This window comes from Delphinapterus leucas, chromosome 3 (genome assembly GCF_059928025.1).
Source record: "Delphinapterus leucas isolate spDelLeu-1000000601 "Yukka" chromosome 3, BTC_Dleu_Yukka2, whole genome shotgun sequence".
NCBI lineage: Eukaryota > Metazoa > Chordata > Mammalia > Artiodactyla > Monodontidae > Delphinapterus > Delphinapterus leucas.
In genome coordinates, this window is record NC_143131.1 from 52,831,661 (window position 1) to 52,851,333 (window position 19,673).

The 19,673-nt window shown below is 39.5% G+C and overlaps 2 protein-coding genes across 4 annotated transcripts in view; one reads left to right on the forward strand and one right to left on the reverse strand.

Annotated features, from left to right (window-relative positions):
* The window catches only part of SREK1IP1 (SREK1 interacting protein 1), an 84,483-nt gene continuing 64,810 nt past the window's right edge, over positions 1–19,673 (reverse strand). For 2 of the 3 annotated variants that reach the window (XM_022596591.3, XM_022596600.2), the window contains one exon: positions 6–19,673. This exon is cut by the window's right edge and continues 9,234 nt beyond it. The gene's annotated coding sequence lies outside the window, so the exon portion shown is untranslated. The other variant, XM_022596611.3, reaches the window with a different exon arrangement.
* The window catches only part of SHISAL2B (shisa like 2B), a 20,606-nt gene continuing 4,142 nt past the window's right edge, over positions 3,210–19,673 (forward strand). The window contains exons 1-2 of the mRNA XM_022596637.2: positions 3,210–4,128; positions 8,480–8,637. Of these exons, the coding sequence (XP_022452345.1) occupies positions 3,938–4,128; positions 8,480–8,637 (349 nt within the window). The 5' untranslated portion in view covers positions 3,210–3,937. The remainder of the gene's footprint in view (positions 4,129–8,479; positions 8,638–19,673) is intronic.

Here is a 19,673-nt window from a genome sequence, read left to right on the forward strand (position 1 = left end):
GCTAAAAGTTGAGAGTTATGTTTTATTCAGCGGATTTTCTGAGGACGTCAAGCCTAGGAGACAGGACTCTCAGATGGCTCTGAGGCACTACTCTGAAGAGGGAAGGGAAGAACCAGGATATAAAGGAGTTTTGTAACAAAAACCAGGTAATCGGAACATCAAAAGATTACTGTTAATTAAAGAAAACCAGACATCTCAAGTTAATGAATTTAGTGCTTTTCTTTGTATGGGAAGATGCAAAGTGCTGGGCTCACTGAAATCATTCCTTTGATATGTACCTCGGCTAACTAGGGCTGGCACCCTGTTTTTTCCATCTTGAGTCTCCCCAAGGTGCAGCCTTGGGCGTGACTGCAGCAGCTGACGGCTTGATGGCCAGGCATCCTTTGTTTACTGATGTGGCAGGAGGCATTCTTAGTCCACAGTGTCCACATGGCAGAATCCCAGTTGCAGGAGTGAGAACCCAACTGGCTAGCTTGGATCAGGCCTAATCCCCTGGCCAAGTTCAGCTAAAATGGCTTAACGGGGATCAGATTTACCCTCCTGCCTGAAAAAGATAAACACACAAAATATAAAAGCAATGGGCTTTGAACATGGATATCAGGTAGCACAGGACAATGAGCCTTGAGAGAGGGCAAACAGACAAGGTGAGCCTTACGGTTGCCCCAACTTGCTGCCTAGAGAGTTTCCAGAATGCAGCATGGGGAGGGGGAACCCAGGTGGAGCCCAGTGGTCTCTCTGAGTTGAGAAGACAGAGCTGGAATCCAGGGAAGGCATGGTGGATAGAGATAGCAGGACAGAGTACTAGAGAGAGAAGAGAGCTGGAGAGAGAGAGAGGGAGAGAAAGAGAGATGTGAGGGAGAGAGAAAGAGGGGGAGAGAGAGAGAGTTAGTTCAAGATCTGGCTCACAGGAGGATCTCCTTGAGGCTTCAGCTAAGTCGTGATCAGTACATGGCTGTGAAGAAACTACTGGAAGCCAGGAAAAGAGCCACCTAAAAGGATCAGAGGGTACACTTCTTGGAGCCTTCACAAGGCCTGGAATAGTTTATTTCCACTGGTCAGAATGGTAAGCCTTGTAATTCACAAGGTACCCAGTAGAGTATTCAGAATGAGATAGTAGGGAAGGGGGCAGGGCACAACCTTTAAAAGAATGACATAGCCGTTGAGGTTACAATAGAAACTGGTTAGACCCTACTAGGCCCAAGATGGCAGAAGATTTGGCTTCCAGTAGACCTTGAGCCTCATTATACACTCATTGTAATACATTAGGATCTAAATGACATACCCACAGGGGCCATGATGTTTCCAAGGCCGACCATAAAAGGCCAAAAAGTGGGCTGGGCGGTAGCCCAGTTCCTGGAAATCCCTGCCCCTTTCCCAAAATAGTTGGAATAATCCTCCCACTCATTAGCCTATGAAATTACCCAGCCCATAAAAACTAACCACCCCATATTTCAGGGCCACTCTCACCTTTTGAGAGGGACCGCATTCTGTCTAAATAAACAGACATCTCTCCAAATAAACTGCTTTCACTTTGCTATGGCTCGCTCTTGAATTGTTTCCCATGCGAAGCCAAGGACCTTCACTTGGCGGTCTGTCCCATAGACTCACCCAAGACCTGCGACATGACCATCCTCTTGTGCCCCATCTTCCTATAACAAGAAGAGAATCGTCAATTTAGCCTTCAAGTCTGCTCTGGTCCTGCCTAACAAAGTTTAAAATCAAACCTGAAGGGACTTCCCTGGTAGCACAGTGGTTAAGAATCCGTCTGCCAATGCAGGAGACACAGGTTCGAGCCCTGGTCTGGGGAGATCCCACATGCCACAGAGCAACTAAGCCTGTGTACCACAACTACTGAGCCTGAGCTCTAGAGCCCGCGAGCCACGACTACTGAGCCCACGTGCCACAACTACTGAAGCCCGTGTGCCTAGAGCCTGTGCTCTGCAACAAGAGAAACCACCACAATGAGAAGCCCACACACCGCAAGGGAGAGTAGCCCCCACTTGCCACAACTAGAGAAAGCCCGCGCACAGCAACAAAGACCCAACGCAGCCAAATAAATAAATTAAATAAATTTAAAAAAAATCAAACCTGAAAGAATCCAACAGTTTCTGTTAGGGAACCGTTGACTGAAACAGCCTGCCTTGGCCAGGCATAATAACCACTTGCATGAGTTGTCCCCAATAGGAGGTCCCGATAAGGAACAGGGTGCTGCCACCAAAAACTAACCGGGAGAATTTGGGAGGGGCCAAGAGGAGGGAGGAGACGCCAGACCATAATATGTCCTGCCAACCTCCCAGAAACCCTCACGCTGGGATCCATCTTGGCTAAGAGATGTGTGCACCATCAGGTAGGGCCTTGAATTGTACCAAATATGGGGACAAGCAAGATGATTGACCAGAGATACCCAGAAAGCTGACCCCACCACCATAAACCCTGAGACTGTAAGCCACGTGGCAGAGCAGTTCTCCTGAGTTCCCTTATCCCGCTGCTCTCTGCCCAGGTGCCCCTTCCCAATAAAGTCTTTTGCTTTGCCGGTACGTTTGTCTCCTCGGACAATTCATTTCCAAGTGTTAGACAAGAGGATTGGTGAGGTTGGGTGAGCAAATGCAGACCCTTTAAAGCAATACTGCGTGCTACCCATTCCATGGGCCCCAACTCTCCAGGTTTAGGGGAATCTTCCTACAGCTAAAACATGCATGGGAAACCCAGAGGATGGTACACCATGCGATCGGGAAAGGTTTCTAAAACGCACCAGAGCTCTCTCTCAGGCCCTGGAAGGGTTCCCCCTTCCAGTAACATCTCTAAGTAACTTAACTGCATCCCAGAACAAAGCTCAAGAATATTTATGCAAATACAAAAACATACAGCAGCCAGTAGGGTAAAATTCATGATTCTGGCATCCAATCAACACTCAGCTGAAGGAAAGAAGCAGAAAAGGAAGAGGAAGGAATAAAGGTCTATCTCAGAAATTTTATGGATGTTATAGTCACCTCCTCTCCTATCTTACGGCTATTAATATTTTCTTCTTTACACATCATAGTATTGTTTGAATTATTACAAAAGCATCCATTACTATTGTTATTTTTAAAAACTTGGTCAACAAAATGAATCACTAAAGTGAGAATACCAAACAAAAAGAGAACAAGAGAAATTTCTGCAGTGCTTTGAAAGGATGAAGTTCTCTCTCTCCCTACTTCCTTTGCCTCCTCTTTCTGCCTACCTTTGCAGAAAGTCCTCAGTTTCTTTACCTCAATCTCTAACCTGTCCTTCCTTTCTCAGGTTAACTGAATACAGAATGCATGGCTAGTTTTTGGAGAAAATTTTGTTCTTGCCGTTGATATTTAAATTGGCAGATTTTAACGTCTTACACATACTTCTCAAAGAAGAAGGGGTACTTCTCAACAGCCCCTCACTGGTAGTTCAATGCCTTTTGTTCTGCTCTCTACCCTGCTTGCCCGGCCCTGCTCGTTTGCCTGAAACCCATCTGCCCTGTCCCTGGGCAAAGGGAATTTCAACTTTGGCTGCATCCATTCACATGGCAAACACGTCCCACACCACACCTCCCGTTCTCCTTCAGGTGGAATCTCTTTCTGGCATGGAGTGGGGACGCCTCCGTGAATTGAGGGAAAGTGTAGAGAAGTCAGGAGAACGTGGAGAAAGCAGACGAAGGGAGAGGGAGAAAAAGGTAGAAGGCCGGAGATCGGCAGATAATAGGACCACTCAGTAGCGGGAGGGAGAAGCGCGTGTAAAGCGACCAGACACCATGGGGACGAGGGGAGGAGAGCGAGCAGAAGAGGCGCGCCCAGGCTGACCGCCCAGGCAGTCAGCCCTGCATCGCAAGAGGCGAGCACGGCCGGAGGGGTCCGCGGGCGGGGCGGGACGTGTGTAGCCAGGGCAGATCGGGGGCTTAGCGTGCCCCTGCCCGCAGCCGCCCGAGATGAGCGAGGCCAGCCGGGTGTGCTCCGGCTACTACAGCCTCAACCGCAGCTTCGTGGAGCCCTTCCAGTGTCCCCGGCGCGGCGAGGGGGCCACGCTCATCTACTGCTGTGGCTTCGCTGACCTCAAGTACTGCTGCAGTGAGCCGGGCAGCTACTTCCCCTACAAGCACAGCTACATGTGGAGCCTCAGGTGAGTAGGCAGGGGGCTGGCGGCCATGGGGCTGGGGAGGCGACAAGTCGTGCCACGACGAGAGGAGGGAGGTCGCCCGCGTCCTTGCGACCTGCTCGGATCCCCCCGGGGGGACAGGAGCCTCCGAGGGCTGATGAGGGCCCTGCAGAGAACCCACTCGGTGCCACCCCCATCCGGCGAGGGTCGGGCAGTGGCGCCAGAAGTGTGAATACGCCGGGGTCCCCGGGCGAGGCGCGCGCGGGAGAAGAGCGGGCTCTGCGCCCAGGGCGCAAGCAGGGCCGCCCGGCGGGAGCGGACTACTCTTCACTCTCTCTCGCCGGCACCAGTCCGAGGCCTGCGGCTCTGCGGGCAGAGAAAGACAAGCACATAACTTAAGGAGGAGGTTTTAATTCTCTTTTTGATTTGTTTGGGCATTTGGTGCATTTGAATGGAAAAGGAGCTCCTTTGAGACTCAATGCGTTAACCAAAGATCAGAGTATTTTAAGCCTCTTTGCCGGTGAGAAGGAATTGGCTGTATCCTTTAAAGTATCAAGAAAGGGTGTGCGTGTGTGTGTGTGTGTGTGTGTGTGTGTGTGTGTATGTTTCGACACGCATAGGCAACAGGGCTTTGTAATTTGCCCTCTCAGTTGATCTCACACTGACCCCCAAACAGAAGTGGAGACCCACAGAGAGGAAGAGTTTCAGTTGCTGTGATTACACACTCCGTTGAACCTTTGCAGGACACCCCCTTTCTCAACACTTGAGCTCTTTGGCCATTGCTGGAAAGTGAAGAGACTTTCAAAGGTGGTGTCTTTCTTGCCTCTTTTTCCTATGATGGTAATTTAACATATTCCAATTCGTATTTACACAGATATTTTCATTACGAAATGCTTTTCCCCCCTCCACTCCAAAGGATTGCAGACTTAGAACCTGATTCTTTCATTTTGCCTGGAGAATGAATGGGGTGCCAGGGTTACAGGAAAGAACTGCCACCCCACCTCAAACTGTTACTGACAAATTAGCTTATGTCTGGGAGAGAGAGAGAGGCTAACTCTGCTAAGTAAGAAGAAGAGTATTAGTTCTCCCAATCTCCTACCATGGTCCAGACTTTAGCACACATGTCAAGTCTACAGCAAATGACCTTAAATGTTATTTCTTAGAGCAGTAATTTGTTTTTGCACACTGCAAGCTTCAAAAAAAATCTCAAAAGGAGTGCCTACTTACCAACAAGTTCAACTAACAAAGTTGTATCATGCCAGAACAGGAAATGATGACAATTTATCCCTATTACTTGGGGAAGCAATTTGTATTGAGCTGGCATATTATCCGGCCTTTTGGAAAATAACATAGTAGCATAGCGCTGAGTCTTTGGAGGTGTTAATAATGGTGGCAGCACCTCCATGAGAGACTGGCAACTCTTAAGTCAAACTCAATTGGAAAAGTGCCTGGGATTCTCAGGTCCCTGAATAGTTCCAAAGTGACAAGCAGCAGAGGATAGAAAACCTTCCTAAGGTTTATGAGGGCACAAAGGAATGAACAGCTTGCTGGGGTCTTCATTTAGCATTGACAATGCAGCTCAGTTCCTGGGAAATATGAAAATCATTTCAACTGATGGCATCAGTTGGCAATGTTAAACCTGGGCTTCTATATGTATATGTATAGCTGATTCACTTTGTTATAAAGCAGAAACTAACACACCATTGTAAATCAATCATACTCCAATAAAGATGTTAAAAAAAAACCCACCTGGGGTTCTTCCTTAGTTATTGAGCTCTGAGAACACAACGGGAAGGTAAAAATTTAGAACTTCATTTCCCTCATATTCTTTGCTCTCTCCCCTAATTTACAATAGTCCAACTGTGAAAAATATCCCAGAAGTCATTAGCATTTGTTCTGAGATTCTGCAGCCACTGCAGAAAGGCACAGGTATGGTACCTCCAGGTGAATGAAGTTGCTACGTAGGAGAATTCATTAATGTGACAGCAGCTACAGACCCTCTCTCAGGGACTGCAAAGCAAACTGCCCTATGGTGCTGTGAGGAAAGCATAATTCTCCCTTTTCTGTGTCTGGCCCACTCCCATCTCTTCTCCTCTTATAAATCCCTAACCTCTAAGGGTTTCCTTTGGAAACCTTCAGGACCTTGGAAAGTAATGTGTGTTGCACAGGGCTACGCTTGAGGTCAATAAGTTATTTGTTGAAATGAATATTTCAGGAGATTCCCAGAGCTCCATCTTTATCTAGAGTTTTGCATGCATACAGCAACATTTCTATAAAGTGGAACTATGACAGTGAAACAGTTTGTCAGGATTATGAAGAACATCCTTTTATAACAGGAAGAAGTGACAAGCTTTGTTTTTGTTTTTCTTTCCAATCATGTGGCCTGGTTTTTAAACTGTGTACATGTAAAGTCTGTAATACATACATTGAATTTAATTGACAATTTTACTTTTAATTGACTGAATTATTTTTTCACTTTGAAGATTTTTTTTTTTTTACGGTACACGGGCCTCTCACTGTTGTGGCCTCTCCCATTGCAGAGCACAGGCTCCGGATGCACAGGCTCAGCGGCCATGGCTCACGGGCCCAGCCGCTCCGCGGCATGTGGGATCTTCCCAGACCGGGGCACAAACCCGTGTCCCTTGCATCGGCAGGTGGACTCTGAACCACTGCGCCACCAAGGAAGCCCTGAAGGTGTTTTTAATAACCGGGTTCTCATTTCAGGGATCTTTCCAGATGTCTGGCCTCCTAGCTGCTTTATGAAGCAGATAATATTAATTAAGTGGATTATGTTCCCATGTGTCTGTGCAGTCCTAACCCTCCCTACACATATGATCTACAAAAGTCAGCTTTGGTGCAAACAAGCATGAAAGAGGAGTTGCCAGAGCCAGGGAGTCTACCCCTTGGAAGAGAGGGCATCAAGTGAGGGCAAACTCCAATTTAAATATGCAACTATATACTGACTCTAGCCAGAAAATTACCCAGTCTTCACTTCTGTGCAGGGCTAGGGGAACTGGGCTGATAGTAATTAACAAGCACAAGAATCCTTTGAAGTCTGCCCCCATGTCTGGCTCAGGAGGCAATCTCTAAATTGCAAGGGGGCTTTATCTCCTTAAATTAAGGATTAGTAGGATGAGCTTAGCCCCTCACTTTTAATTTTGTTCTTCCTCCCAAAGCAGTGACACACCTAGCACCCCTGGTCAAATTCTCCCTTCCCTCACTTTCGGCATGTCACATTTGTTCACGCCCTAATCTCTGGGAAATAGCAGAAGCTGAAAGGCAAGACAGGAAAATAATGAAGGAAAAGATCACTACTTTTCAGTGATCATTTCAATGATTGTTACTTTTCAATGATGATTACTTTTCAATGACTACTAATGGATCAAGCACCAGTCAATTATCATTTATTTCCATTTATGAAACATTAATTACAAGCTAAATACTCTATTAAACACTTTTAATAAGTGTGCACACGACTATGGGAAAGTCAATAGAAGTATCTGCTCTTGAGCAGCTTAAAATCTAATTATAGGTATTTACATACCCACACATATATTGCTCATGAAAGTAAAGTACATATGTTTGCATATTAGTCTTGCAAGATAATTTTCTTTTTTCTAAACTTCTTTTCCCATTTAAAAATAAGTTCACAGGTTTGTGAAAATTGTATTATTTCTCAAGTGATTAGACTTATAGATAACTGTATCAGAAGGAATTGTTACAAATTTAGTGCAAATAATATCATATTTACACAGTATTTTTAGAGAAAAGTACAAGGGTTTCTTCCTAAATGCTAGAAGCTATTGGTGTTATGCTCTTTTAGAAAGGAAAAATTCAGATTGAACATGAACTTTATATAAATTTCATAAACATTGCTTTCCTTTAATTAAACTTTCTTCTCCTCTCTTGTAATGGTTGTGGTTTTGTATATTAATACATGATAACTCCCATACATGTCTCCAAAATAAAAGTTCTACACTTCCGGTAAACATTTGTTTCACTGTTTTTGCAGAGGTAGATATCTTTCTATTCATCTTTTATTGGTGAACCTAATCTTTCCTCCTAAAATATATTAATAATAGAGGTTTATCTGATAGAAATGTTTTTGAACGATCCCTAGAGAATCATGTGACCTTTTACTGTAATATGAATTCACATGGTATTCTATACCAATATTAACATATAAATGTATAGAGAAATATCATAAGAATTTGATGGGAGAAAAAGGTGAGCCATAGATTTCAATCATATACTGTTTATAATAAAACATAATTTGGTATGAATGACTGAAGCAAGTATTAACGATATTTAAACCTTTGTTTTATGTGCAAACAAGTTTGTGTGACAGTCACAGTGTTTTTTCTGTTTTCCTCAGCATTGGCGCTCTGATTGGACTGGGAATTGCTGCCCTTGTTTTACTTGCCTTTGTCATCAGCGTCTGTGTTCTTTGCTACTTATTTCTGTATACAAAGCCTCAAAGATTAGACACTGGCCTTAAACTTCAACACCTAGAGGCTACTTCCACTCAAGAAGGTAATCAGTAACTGTTATTTGTAACCAATTACCTGTACTCTGTTCAAAATAATAACCTGTACCTGGGTGACAGATCATTCTGTTAGCAATGAATGCTTTTTAAAAATTCAGTTTATTATATGTCTTTATAAAAATTCACGTTAAATTAGGTCTTAATGATGAAATACCTTGGAGGGATTGTGCCCAAGGAAAGATAGTGGCAGGATGTAAATATTCTCATGAAAAAATAATACACTGATCCAGTAAATCCACTTTGATTTATTTATGTGTCTCTCAGTTTTAAAGGTTGTATCCTCTTGGAATTTTTAAATTTTGTTTCTGATGGAGCCAAAGAAGTCAGATAGAGGAACAAAATATCCGATAATTGTCAGTGTTGCATTGCTCTAGATTGGTTAGTCAGTAGTCAGTTAGGCATTACCTGTGTGCCTATGGTATGCAGAATTCAGAGGAGGTGTATTAAGTAATTCAGAGTCAAATAAAAGAAACTAAAGAATAAATAGAAGTCAGTCTTTGTTCTTGAATAGATCACAAACTAGTTACGCTATACAGGTATGTGTGTGTGTGTGTTTGTGTGTGTAGTGCAAGTATAAATGTTTATGTAAGGTTTTCAGAACTGAGTCTCTTTGTTATCTTAATTATAATGTGCTACACATACTACTCATTATCATTATGAAACAGAAAGAATTGTTAAATTTTTTTGTGAATATAAATTTCTATTAGTGTATTTTAAAAGTAGTGATCATGAATTTTATTTAGATATATGTATTTTGAATATATTTTTAATAAAAATTTAGAATCTCTATATTACAGATATATATGTTTAGAATAAGACACAGGTGCTTACTAACTTCTATTTAAAAAGAAAGTGAAAAACTTTCTTCCAAAAAATTTAGAAAATTTCCTTCCCATATGCTCCATTTTAGCTGAATCCAGAAACATGTTTATGGAGTACATGCTCTGCGATCTTCTCAAATACACCAGCACCGCATGATTACTTCAGCTCTAGTTTTCTTCTCTGTAGCGATCTCAGAGGGTGCCCTGTATCACAAAGCAAGAAGCCAAGATCCCTTTGGAGTTCTTTTTCTGAAGTACTGTTTGGAGATTACATGGCCGAATTGACCAGTTGTTAGCTGAATTTAGTCCGATGGCTTAGACTCTGTTTCTCCACAGGCAAAATGAAGCAGTGGATTATCAAATAATCAAAAAGTAAAATCAATTTTTGTCTCAATTGCTTAGATAATTTAAAGTATCAGTTCTAAAATTTTATTGTGTGTAAGAATCACTTAGGGAGTTTGTTAAAACCACGAACTCCAGACTCTGCATTTTAAAACAAATAGCTCCTCTTCCTGCCCTGCCCTTGCTCCCCTGCTGTCTACTCTCCACAGAGAAGCCAGAGTGAGCCTGGTAAAACCTAAGTCAGGTCAGGTCACTACTCTGGTCAAAACCCTAATTGCTTCCCATCTTTCAATAGATATGGAGTCCTAAATGTGAACTATGGGGGCTTTTGTGGTCTGCCCTTTACACCTTTATTTCTAGCATCTTATGCCCAGCCACCTTGGCCTCTTTGCTGTTCCTTGAAATTCCTGCCTCAGGGCCTTTGCACATGCTGTGCCCATTGTCTGGAATGTTTTTCCCTCACTTTCACTTTCTTTAAATCTTTACTAAAAGTCACTTTCCCAGCGAGTTCTTCCCTGGTCACTCAATCTGCATCTTTAACTTCAACATTTCATGCCTTCTTCCTGCTTTACTTTTCTCCTAAGCACTTACCACTAATCAACTATATATTTTACTTACCTGTTGTCCAATTTTTCTCTACTCCAACTAGAAAGTAAGTTCCAGGAAAGTAGAAATTTTTGTCTTGTTTGCTTACTACTGTTTCTCTAGTGCTTAGAACACAACACATGTTTGTTGAATGAATTGAATGAAGTAGCACTGTACCTCTGTCGTAGGTGATCAAAGGAGCATGTTTATTGTCACCATTATAGTCATCAAACATTCACTGAGTGCCTCTTCTATACAATGCAGTGTGCTAAATAAAAATTGATTATTTTTCTTGATATTTTTCCTGATCTATCTCAGGGACTGCTCCAGAATTTTATTTGAAGCTGGATCTGAGAGCCCAGCAACAGAATTAGTTGGCTTGTTGACTCAAGTCTTTGTAGTCTTATGGCTCTTTAGCTAAGGAGATCCATTAGTGCACTTCCGATGTAGTTAGTTGAGGCTACTTTCTTACAATGAAATATCCCCACTCTGGCCCTCTGAAAAACACTATGTTTATCAAGTCAGCAAATTAATTCAATACACCTTTCCTGAGTGCTTACTCTTGGTAAGGCAGAATTTTATATGATCATTGCCTTCTGCTGCTTTCAAATTAGATGATTTTGGGCCCTTTGGTTGACATTAACCAAATAAGACATAGTGGAGAGCAGAAAACAAAATAGGTAATCCAAATGTCACCTGGAATAGGAAGAGAAAACGGTTCATATTTGAAAGCGACCCTTCAAAGTGATAATTAAAAACCATTGCTGTGCCTATTATTAAATATGCATGCTTCATTCCAGTGATTCTCCCACCTAGGGATAAATGTCAGTGTTCTAGCTAGTGAGAAAACAAGGCTTTATTCCACTTAAGGAATGCCTTAAAGGTTAGGAACATTATGTTTGTGTAATAATTAAGCAAGTAAAATTACATTGGAGGAAAATTGGTTTCACCAGTTTACCACTCCTTTCTTTGAAAACTTTCTGTTCTTAAGAGTCAGCCTCCCATTATTTTAATTTTTAGAATTGAGACTTTTTTCATTATAGGCAATTTGAATGGCCTAAAGGGAAACGTGCTTTTGTGCACATACTAAAACTGACTTAAGGCACTGGACTTTTTTGTTTCTGTAAATGACAGTAGCATTAAAGAAGAAACAACAGGCCCAAAACGGAGCCCTTTGTGCTAAGCCCCACATCAGCAAACCAAAACCTTACCTCACTGCAGTTTCAGCCTCTCCCAGGAGTGAAATTTTAAACCTATCCGTCTGGAATTTCCTGATCAACACTAGTAAGGTAATCTTCAGGATAGACCCCTGCCCCTCCCCTAAAGGAAGGTGACCTGCCTGAAAAAAAATCCTTTCTTTTGTTTATGACTTCCTTGTCCTATCCCCTTCTGCCTATAAGACTCTTCATTTCCTACATCTTTTCAGAGCCCCTTTCTACTTGTTAGATGGGATGCTGTCCAATTCACAAGTCGTTGGATAAAGCCAACTAGGTCTTCAAATTCACTCAGCTGAATTTTGTTTTTTTAACAATAGTCTAAGTCTAAAATAGTCTAATCTTAGACTATTTTGCCAAGATTTTTCTTTCATGTACCTTTGTTCTATTGGGGTTCATTATTTTTAATGTATACAATTTAAGACTTTATACATTTTGAATTGATCCTGAAAATAGCAGGTCTCTCTCTGGTAGTGCCTGTAGAGTTTAATTGGGCTACCTCCAGGGCTCACTTTGTACAGAGGTTCTATTGCTAAGCAATTGATCGGTCTTTACATTGTGTTCCATAATCATTTTCTTTCTTTTTAACTTTCGTGTTTTGAGTTACGCCTGTATCAAATGCCAATTTGATTTAAAAGAATACCGTGGTTTGTAAATTGTACTGTATTGGACAAACAGTTCTGAGCAGAAGATGGCTGTGTGAAGGGCATCTTTCTGAGTAGACACCCCTGGGGTGAGGGCTCATTTCATAAGACATGCAAGAATTAATGGTTAATGGGGGAGCAATTAAAGGGATGAATGTCTTAGATCCCTGCTTCCCAAACTTTTCCACTGGAGAATCCTTAAAGGTAGATAAGAAAGGAATGTGTACCTCCAGAATTCCAAGGGTTAGAATGGAAAGCCCTGGCTTGTGAGCTTTAAATTATGTGAAGTTGCCCATTATATTTTTTAAATTATGGGAATTTTTTATTTGATTGCTAATATAATGACTTGTTTTACTCTAATAATAACATTATATCCTTTCCATTTCTGAGTAAAACTGATGCTCCAAGAAGATAAAATACAGTCATCCTGCGGTTTTGAGTATCCATTGACACCCTAGGGTTGTGGAGAGGGGTGGAGAATCGAGAGGGTTCTTAGAAGCAGAGTTTTTGATGAAAATAAGAAGGGCAGAGAGTAGAGCTGCTTGACACAAATAAAATAATATTGTTGTATGGGAATAACAGACAACTCCAATTATCTATTATTTGGTAGTCTCTTTTGCAAAGGCAGGCAATATAAATGGAAAAGGGTAAGCAAATCAGCAGTAAGGCACAGGTTGTCTAGGAGAAAAGCATAAATTATATATAGAATACTGAGAAAGCAAGCAAATTTGATGACTGTGTATACAATTGTTTGTTCTGCCTGTGAGCAAAATGGGACTTGGACCGTTCAGAATAGTCTACTATATTTCTTCTTAGAAGACACCCTTATACCCCTGGAAAGAAAACCTTTCCCTTAATTCACTTTCATTTTAGGAAAATTAGAAAATATAGAAAAACAAATAAACAAATAACTTCATCCATGATCCCACCACACAGAGATAACGGATATTAACACCACGGTGAATATCCTTCATGGATTTTTTTCTATATATCTATAGATACATGTATATATAACAAAATTGGGAAAAAAATGAATCCTATAACAGCTTTTCTTTTTTCACTGAACAACAATGACATCATCATTTGCCAATAAATAAACACCACTTTTAATGATTACATTTTATTACCTTGATGGAGTGCTACGAATTTTTATTCTCTTATTTTGACATAGTTCACACTTCCAGAAGAGTTGCAAGAAAAGTATAGAAAAGGTTGTATACCTTTTCCCAGATTTACTAATTGTTAATATTTTACCTCACTTTTTTCAAAATTGACTTTCTTTTGATGTATATTTTCTGAACCATTTGAAAATAATTTGCAGATATCATGCTTTTTAACCACAAATATTTCAGTACGTGTTTCTTAGGAACAAGGATTTTTTTTCCCTACATAATTACAGTACATTTATCAAAGTCAGGAAATGTAACAGTGATATAGTAATATTATCTAATTTGCAGTTCATATTAAAATTTTCCAATATTCTTAAATAGCTATTTTTTTCTTATCTACGATCTAGTCCAGAGTTACATCTTGTAATTAGTTATCATATTTCTTTAGCCTTTTGTTTTTGTTTTTTGAAACTTATTTTTATTTTAAATCATCCTTTTACCTTTCTTTTTTTCCATTGAAGTATAGTTGATTTACAATGTTGTGTTAGTTTCTGGCTATACAGCAAAGTGAGTCAGATATATATATATATATATATATATATATATATATGAATATACAAAGTTACTATTTTTCCTTTTGCCATTACTAAGTAATTTGTTGGGAGATATGAAAAAATCCTGTTCCTCCTCCAACTTTCACGCACCCATTGATGGCTCTTGACTGAATGTTTTCATTCAAAATTTCAAGATAATTTTAGAATTATTATTATGATAGCTATGAAATGGTGATTTTCTAACCTCATCATTCCTTCTGTGTTTATTAGTTGTTATTCTACTACAAGGAAGAGCTTTCCCTTTCCCCCTATTTACCTATTAATTAATTTATTAATATCAGTATGGACTCAGATTTTTTATTCTAAAATAGTCTATTACTATCATCATTTATTGATTCTTAAATTATCTCAGATTTGGCCTGTGGGAGCCCCTTTAAACTGGGTCCTATATCCTTTTGAAATATGTCCATCATTTTTTGAGCATTTTTTTTTGCCCTCTGTCACAAAATGTTCTTGAGCAGCCTGTGCTTTTCCTGTTCCAGCCCTGAAATCTGCCATTTTTCCAAGAAGTCTCCAAGAAGTTGCCCTTTTAGTTGGAATGGTGTTTAGAAACCAGTCTGGGTATATCATATTTTATTAAATTATTGACTTTGAACTAGCTTCCATTTTTTCTATTATACACAAGCATTGAACATTGAAGTATTTTCCTAGCATAAATCCCTAGGAATGGAATTGCTGACCAAAGATTTGGTACATATAAAAGTCTTTGGATACAAATTGCTAACTGTCCTCCAGAAAAGTACTATTTCATGAGTATTTTTATTTCAAAAGATATATATCTTACTAATTTCACTGAGGGAAACAATACAGTGTTTTATTTTAAATTTATCTAATTATGAGCAAGGGTGGACATTTTCATATTTATTTGTCATTGTTTTTGTGGTATATTGTTGCTCATATCTTATACACATTTTTCTATGGGGGTGTTCATTTTTCATTGCTTTATAGGAACTTTCCATACAGTAACTAAATTCTTTTTCACATATATTGCAAGTATTTTTCATAGTTGTTCCCTTTTTAATTTTATGTGACAATTTTTCAACTGTAGAAGTTTCTCCTTTTGTGATTTCTTCCTTTAATTTCATACTTAGAAAGTTCTTACTTCACTTTAAGATATAAAGATATTCACCTATATTTTCTTCTAATACAATACATACATTCACTTGTTTTTTAACATTTAAATCTTTAATAAGCCTGGAATTAAAATTTTTGTGTAAAGTGTGAGGTAGGGATATGCCTTTATTTTTATTTTACAAATGAGCCAATTGTCTAAATATTTATTGGGAAATCTATCCTTGTTTTCTTGCCAATTTAAAATGTCACCTTTGTCATCAACTAAATTCTTATATATACTGGGATCTGTTTTTAGACTTTCTGTTCTGTTAAATTTATCAGTCTGTTTATTCTTAAGCCAATAATATACTTTAAAAATTATTGTAGCTATATAATTTAATATCTAATTAGGGAAGATTTTCTCTTCCTTCCCATTATGCTTCTTTTTCAAAGTTTCTTAGCTACTCTTGTTTCAGTATTCCAAATAAACTTCTGAATCACATTGTCAAATTTTTAAAAATCAAGTGGCATTTTGATGGGTTTTGTACTAAATTTATAGATAACTTTGGGAGCTATTTTTCTTAGTAGCCTTAACATTGCTTCAACCAAATTCTACTCAAAACATTTATTAATTACGCTGCCACATTATTTTTAAATGCCATTCTTTGTTTCAGAGAGGCTTTAAAAACTCACTGAGATCTTAGTAGAAGATGGGGTAATTTGAACTCAATGGCAGAAAAGGTCACTTGTGTCTCCTAAAGGGGCCTTTCTACTGAAAATAATGAGTCTGGAATTTCCTACAACTCTTTTCGTTTCTAGAATGTAGAAAACCAAATTGCTCAGCAGAGCTCCTGCTACTTTTAGCATTTGTGAGTCCTCCTCAGGGAGCAGGGTTAGGCAATGCTGGCTGATGATGGAACCAAAAAGCAAAATAGAAGCCAGTCTCTCAATTGTGAAAATCCATTTAAAGGATTTAAAATATCAGCCAAATTCCTTTGTGAGCTATGTTAGTCATCTATAGTTGAATTTAACAATGCAGAAAAGAAAAAAAAATGTCCAATTGTGGAAAAAATAGGGTAGGAAAAACATTTCTGGAGAGAACTGCCTTCATTCCTTGATGGATGGGCAAAGCAAAAGGGCAAGTCTAAGATTCTAACTTTCACAATGAATTTTTAAGTGTATTTACACGAGATACCTGCATATCCTCAAGGGGAAGGCAGGGCATTGAAGAAGGGAGAAGTCAGTAGGTCAGGAGGTCAGTAGGCAAGTTTTGCTCACTTCACCATTTACCTCAGATCCAGTTCTTTGCATCGTACTAAATTTAAAGGGAAAATGTCCCCTAGTAAATAAAGAACACTTTTAGGGTGCAAATTTAAGATTGCTTGTTTCCACTAGAAAGAAATGCAGGATGAGTGGGATGTGTAGATTTCTACTAAAGTGAGCCAGCTGATTAGTCATTGAAGCTGCTGTTGGGCAGTAGATAGGTAATGCAGAAGCTAGAAGGACACAGGCAGATAATGGCAGAAAAGCTTAATTACCGCTCTGCCACATAGCCAGGAGATGAGACCTGCAGAGGGCCCAGCATTCTTTTGATATTTTGAAATGGCAGGTAAGAGCAGAGTTCATAGAAGATTTATAGGATAAATGGATCCCTGAGGAATGCTTCTGAAAATGAATGTAAAATTTAACTATTATAGAAAAAATATATTGGCCTACTTTGTGATGAGGATAGGCGGATTTTGTTTGATGAATTTGATTTAAATGGCGAATTTTATTTGCTTGATGAATTGCATTTAAATTTTGGCAAAGGCCAAAACAAAGCTTTAATTTAAATGCCAGGCTGAGAGGTATAGGATTAAAGGAAGGTTGAGATTTACATATGATGACCAGACTGAAGAAAAGAATAAAAATGGGACACTAGCAGCAGAAAGAGCAACTAATGTCAACCCAGGAAAGCACAGTGATGTTGGATCTTCCCAGTCTGCACTCAGGTAAAGAAAAGGAGAAATTAAATTTAAAAAACCCTTTATATGTAACAAATCCCTTAAGAGCTCAATGGTATAACAGATTTCTTGTTTAAAATTTAATCCATGTTGTAACCTCGTGACAGAAGAGGCAGCTGGTTTTATCTCTACTCTGTTTGTTAAGAAATTAGTTTCTATTTAGGAAAAGGTGACGTTGCTGAGACTTTTCCTCTTCTCTCTTTTAAAATCATTCCAAAGGGATGCAGTTAGCTGGACTCTGATATCACTACAGCACAGCCCACTTACAGCAGTTGTTTTTTCCATAATATGCCCAATTAATTCTATCTTACCAGAGGGATATACATTGAAAGCACGTTTGGACTTTTATAAGCTGCAGGAAGAGAGGGAACACCAGGGTGTTGACTTGCTAATCAAAGCTCCTGCTTCAAATAGTGTCAGTATGGTGTTTATATCAAATCTTTTCTTGTTCCTGTAGCAAATCAGTTTGGTTAGGGGAACTGCATTGCCTTAAGAAGCCAATCTAAGAAATGATCTTTGTACCTGCACTGGTTAGAAGGATCCAGTAGTCAAGGAAATAATGAATCAGGGCTGGGGAGTGGGGGGTTTTACAAGTCCTAGATGAAGGAAAATCTATTGATAGGATACTGGAATGTATTTTGCAAGCCTTTAAATCTCAGAGGACAGTAGACAGGTTAAACTCATTCAGTTGTTTCCAGAAAAACACGTAATGGAAACCAGAGCTGTCAGAATAGAGATGGCTTAAGAGAGAACCCCAGACTAAGGGGTTCTTAGAGAGAACCCCAAACTAAGTGAGGAAATAAATTCCTCAGTTTAACTCCCATAAAAAGAAAAAAAACCCTGTATGTGACAAGGTAGAAAAACCACCTTGAAAGTCTCACTAGAATATTAAGAATTTAAGTATGTAAAAAGCTTAGTAAACATGAAGGACTTGAATTAATCAAATGTTATAGTCTTCAGACTTCCAGGATTTCAAATAAAAGGTTAAAATTTTAGATGTTTGGGCTTCCCTGGTGACGCAGTGGTTGAGAGTCTGCTTGCCGATGCAGAGGACACGGGTTCGTGCCCCGGTCCGGGAAGATCCCACATGCCGCGGAGTGGCTGGGCCCATGAGCCATGGCCGCTGAGCCTGCGCGTCCGCCCCGCAACGGGAGAGGCCACAACAGGGAGAGGCCCGCGTACCGGAAAAAAAAAAAAAAAAATTTTTAGATGTTTAAAAAAATGCTAGAGGGGCAAGATAGGGGAAGAGGATTAAGAGGCAGAAACTATTATGTATAAAATAAATAAGCTACAAGGATATATTGTACAGCATAGGGAATATAGCTAATATTTATAACTTTAAATGGAGTATAATCTATAAAAATATTGAATCACTATGTTGTATGCCTAAAACTAATATGATATAAATCAACCATACTTCAATAAACAAAGAAATGCTTATATAAGATACAAATTCTGCCCAGATAATATGAAACTAATTTACATCTTAAACCCTTGGTCTTTTACCTTTACCTGCTGTGATACCAGAGAGTACAAATGATACTGAACCAATAAAAATAAGCCTACAGACATTTTGTTTTTCAAATATTACAAATGTTATATAAGGAAAATAGTTTCAAGGGTCTCTCTCTCTCTCTCTCTCTCTCTCTATATATATATATATACACCCCATTACTTAAGTATTTAGTAGTTAAATTTGAATCCATATATCTTTTAAAGTCTACTTTGCAAATAACAGTCAAGAATTTATCAGGTCATCAAATTTTCATGCTAGCTTTCCCTACTACATTTATCTTAAACAATTTTGCTTGCTGACTGGGCAAAGAGCTACTTGCCAGGCTAGAAAATGTTGTGCCTACAACAAATTAACTTTTTGTTGTTTTTGTTTAAAAATAAAATTATATAGTCAAAACATTATGATTGGATGTTTAGAAGTAGAACATTAATTTAACACCGAAAGAGTTCAGATGTAATGAAATAAAGCCATATATTGTACCGCTCTAGGCCCTATATTTTAAAATTATGATACTTTTAATATTAGCCCAGAGAATAATGCCACACATGTTTCAGGCCTATGGGCAAGATCTGGGAGCTGTAGTGAGACATCACCCTTCAAAACTTATCAATAATATTGCTCCTTTGAGTGTTGATCTATGAAAACCACCCATAGTGAGGGATGTCCTCAGTGACTCTAGAAAGCAGTCTATACAATTACCTATAAATGGGCAAAGCCAAGCAGTATGAACACACTTAAAGGTGAGGCTTAGACTTATCTAAAGAAAAAAGTGAAAAAGTCATATAAGAAGAGAGACTAGATGGCAAAAAAGTAGAGGAAAGCTACTTCTAATAGTGAAACCTCTTGGCTAGTGAGTCCCCCTTCCCCTTAGATAGGTTTGGAGCAGATTTTCCAAAACCTAAAGGACAAATAAGAGTTTTTCAAGCAAAGATTAGAGAGTTAGGGATATCAGGCAGCTGGAAGTATGCAAAGGCTTGGGGCAGAGAGAGAGCAAGAGAGCAGGCCAAGTCTGGGGAGCCTGTCAGTCAGTATTTCTGTATGTCTGAAATGCCAAGTACCAGGAAGGGAATGGGGCTAGCTGAGCCGGGACAGGGAAGTAGGGCTCATCCTCAGCCTAACCAA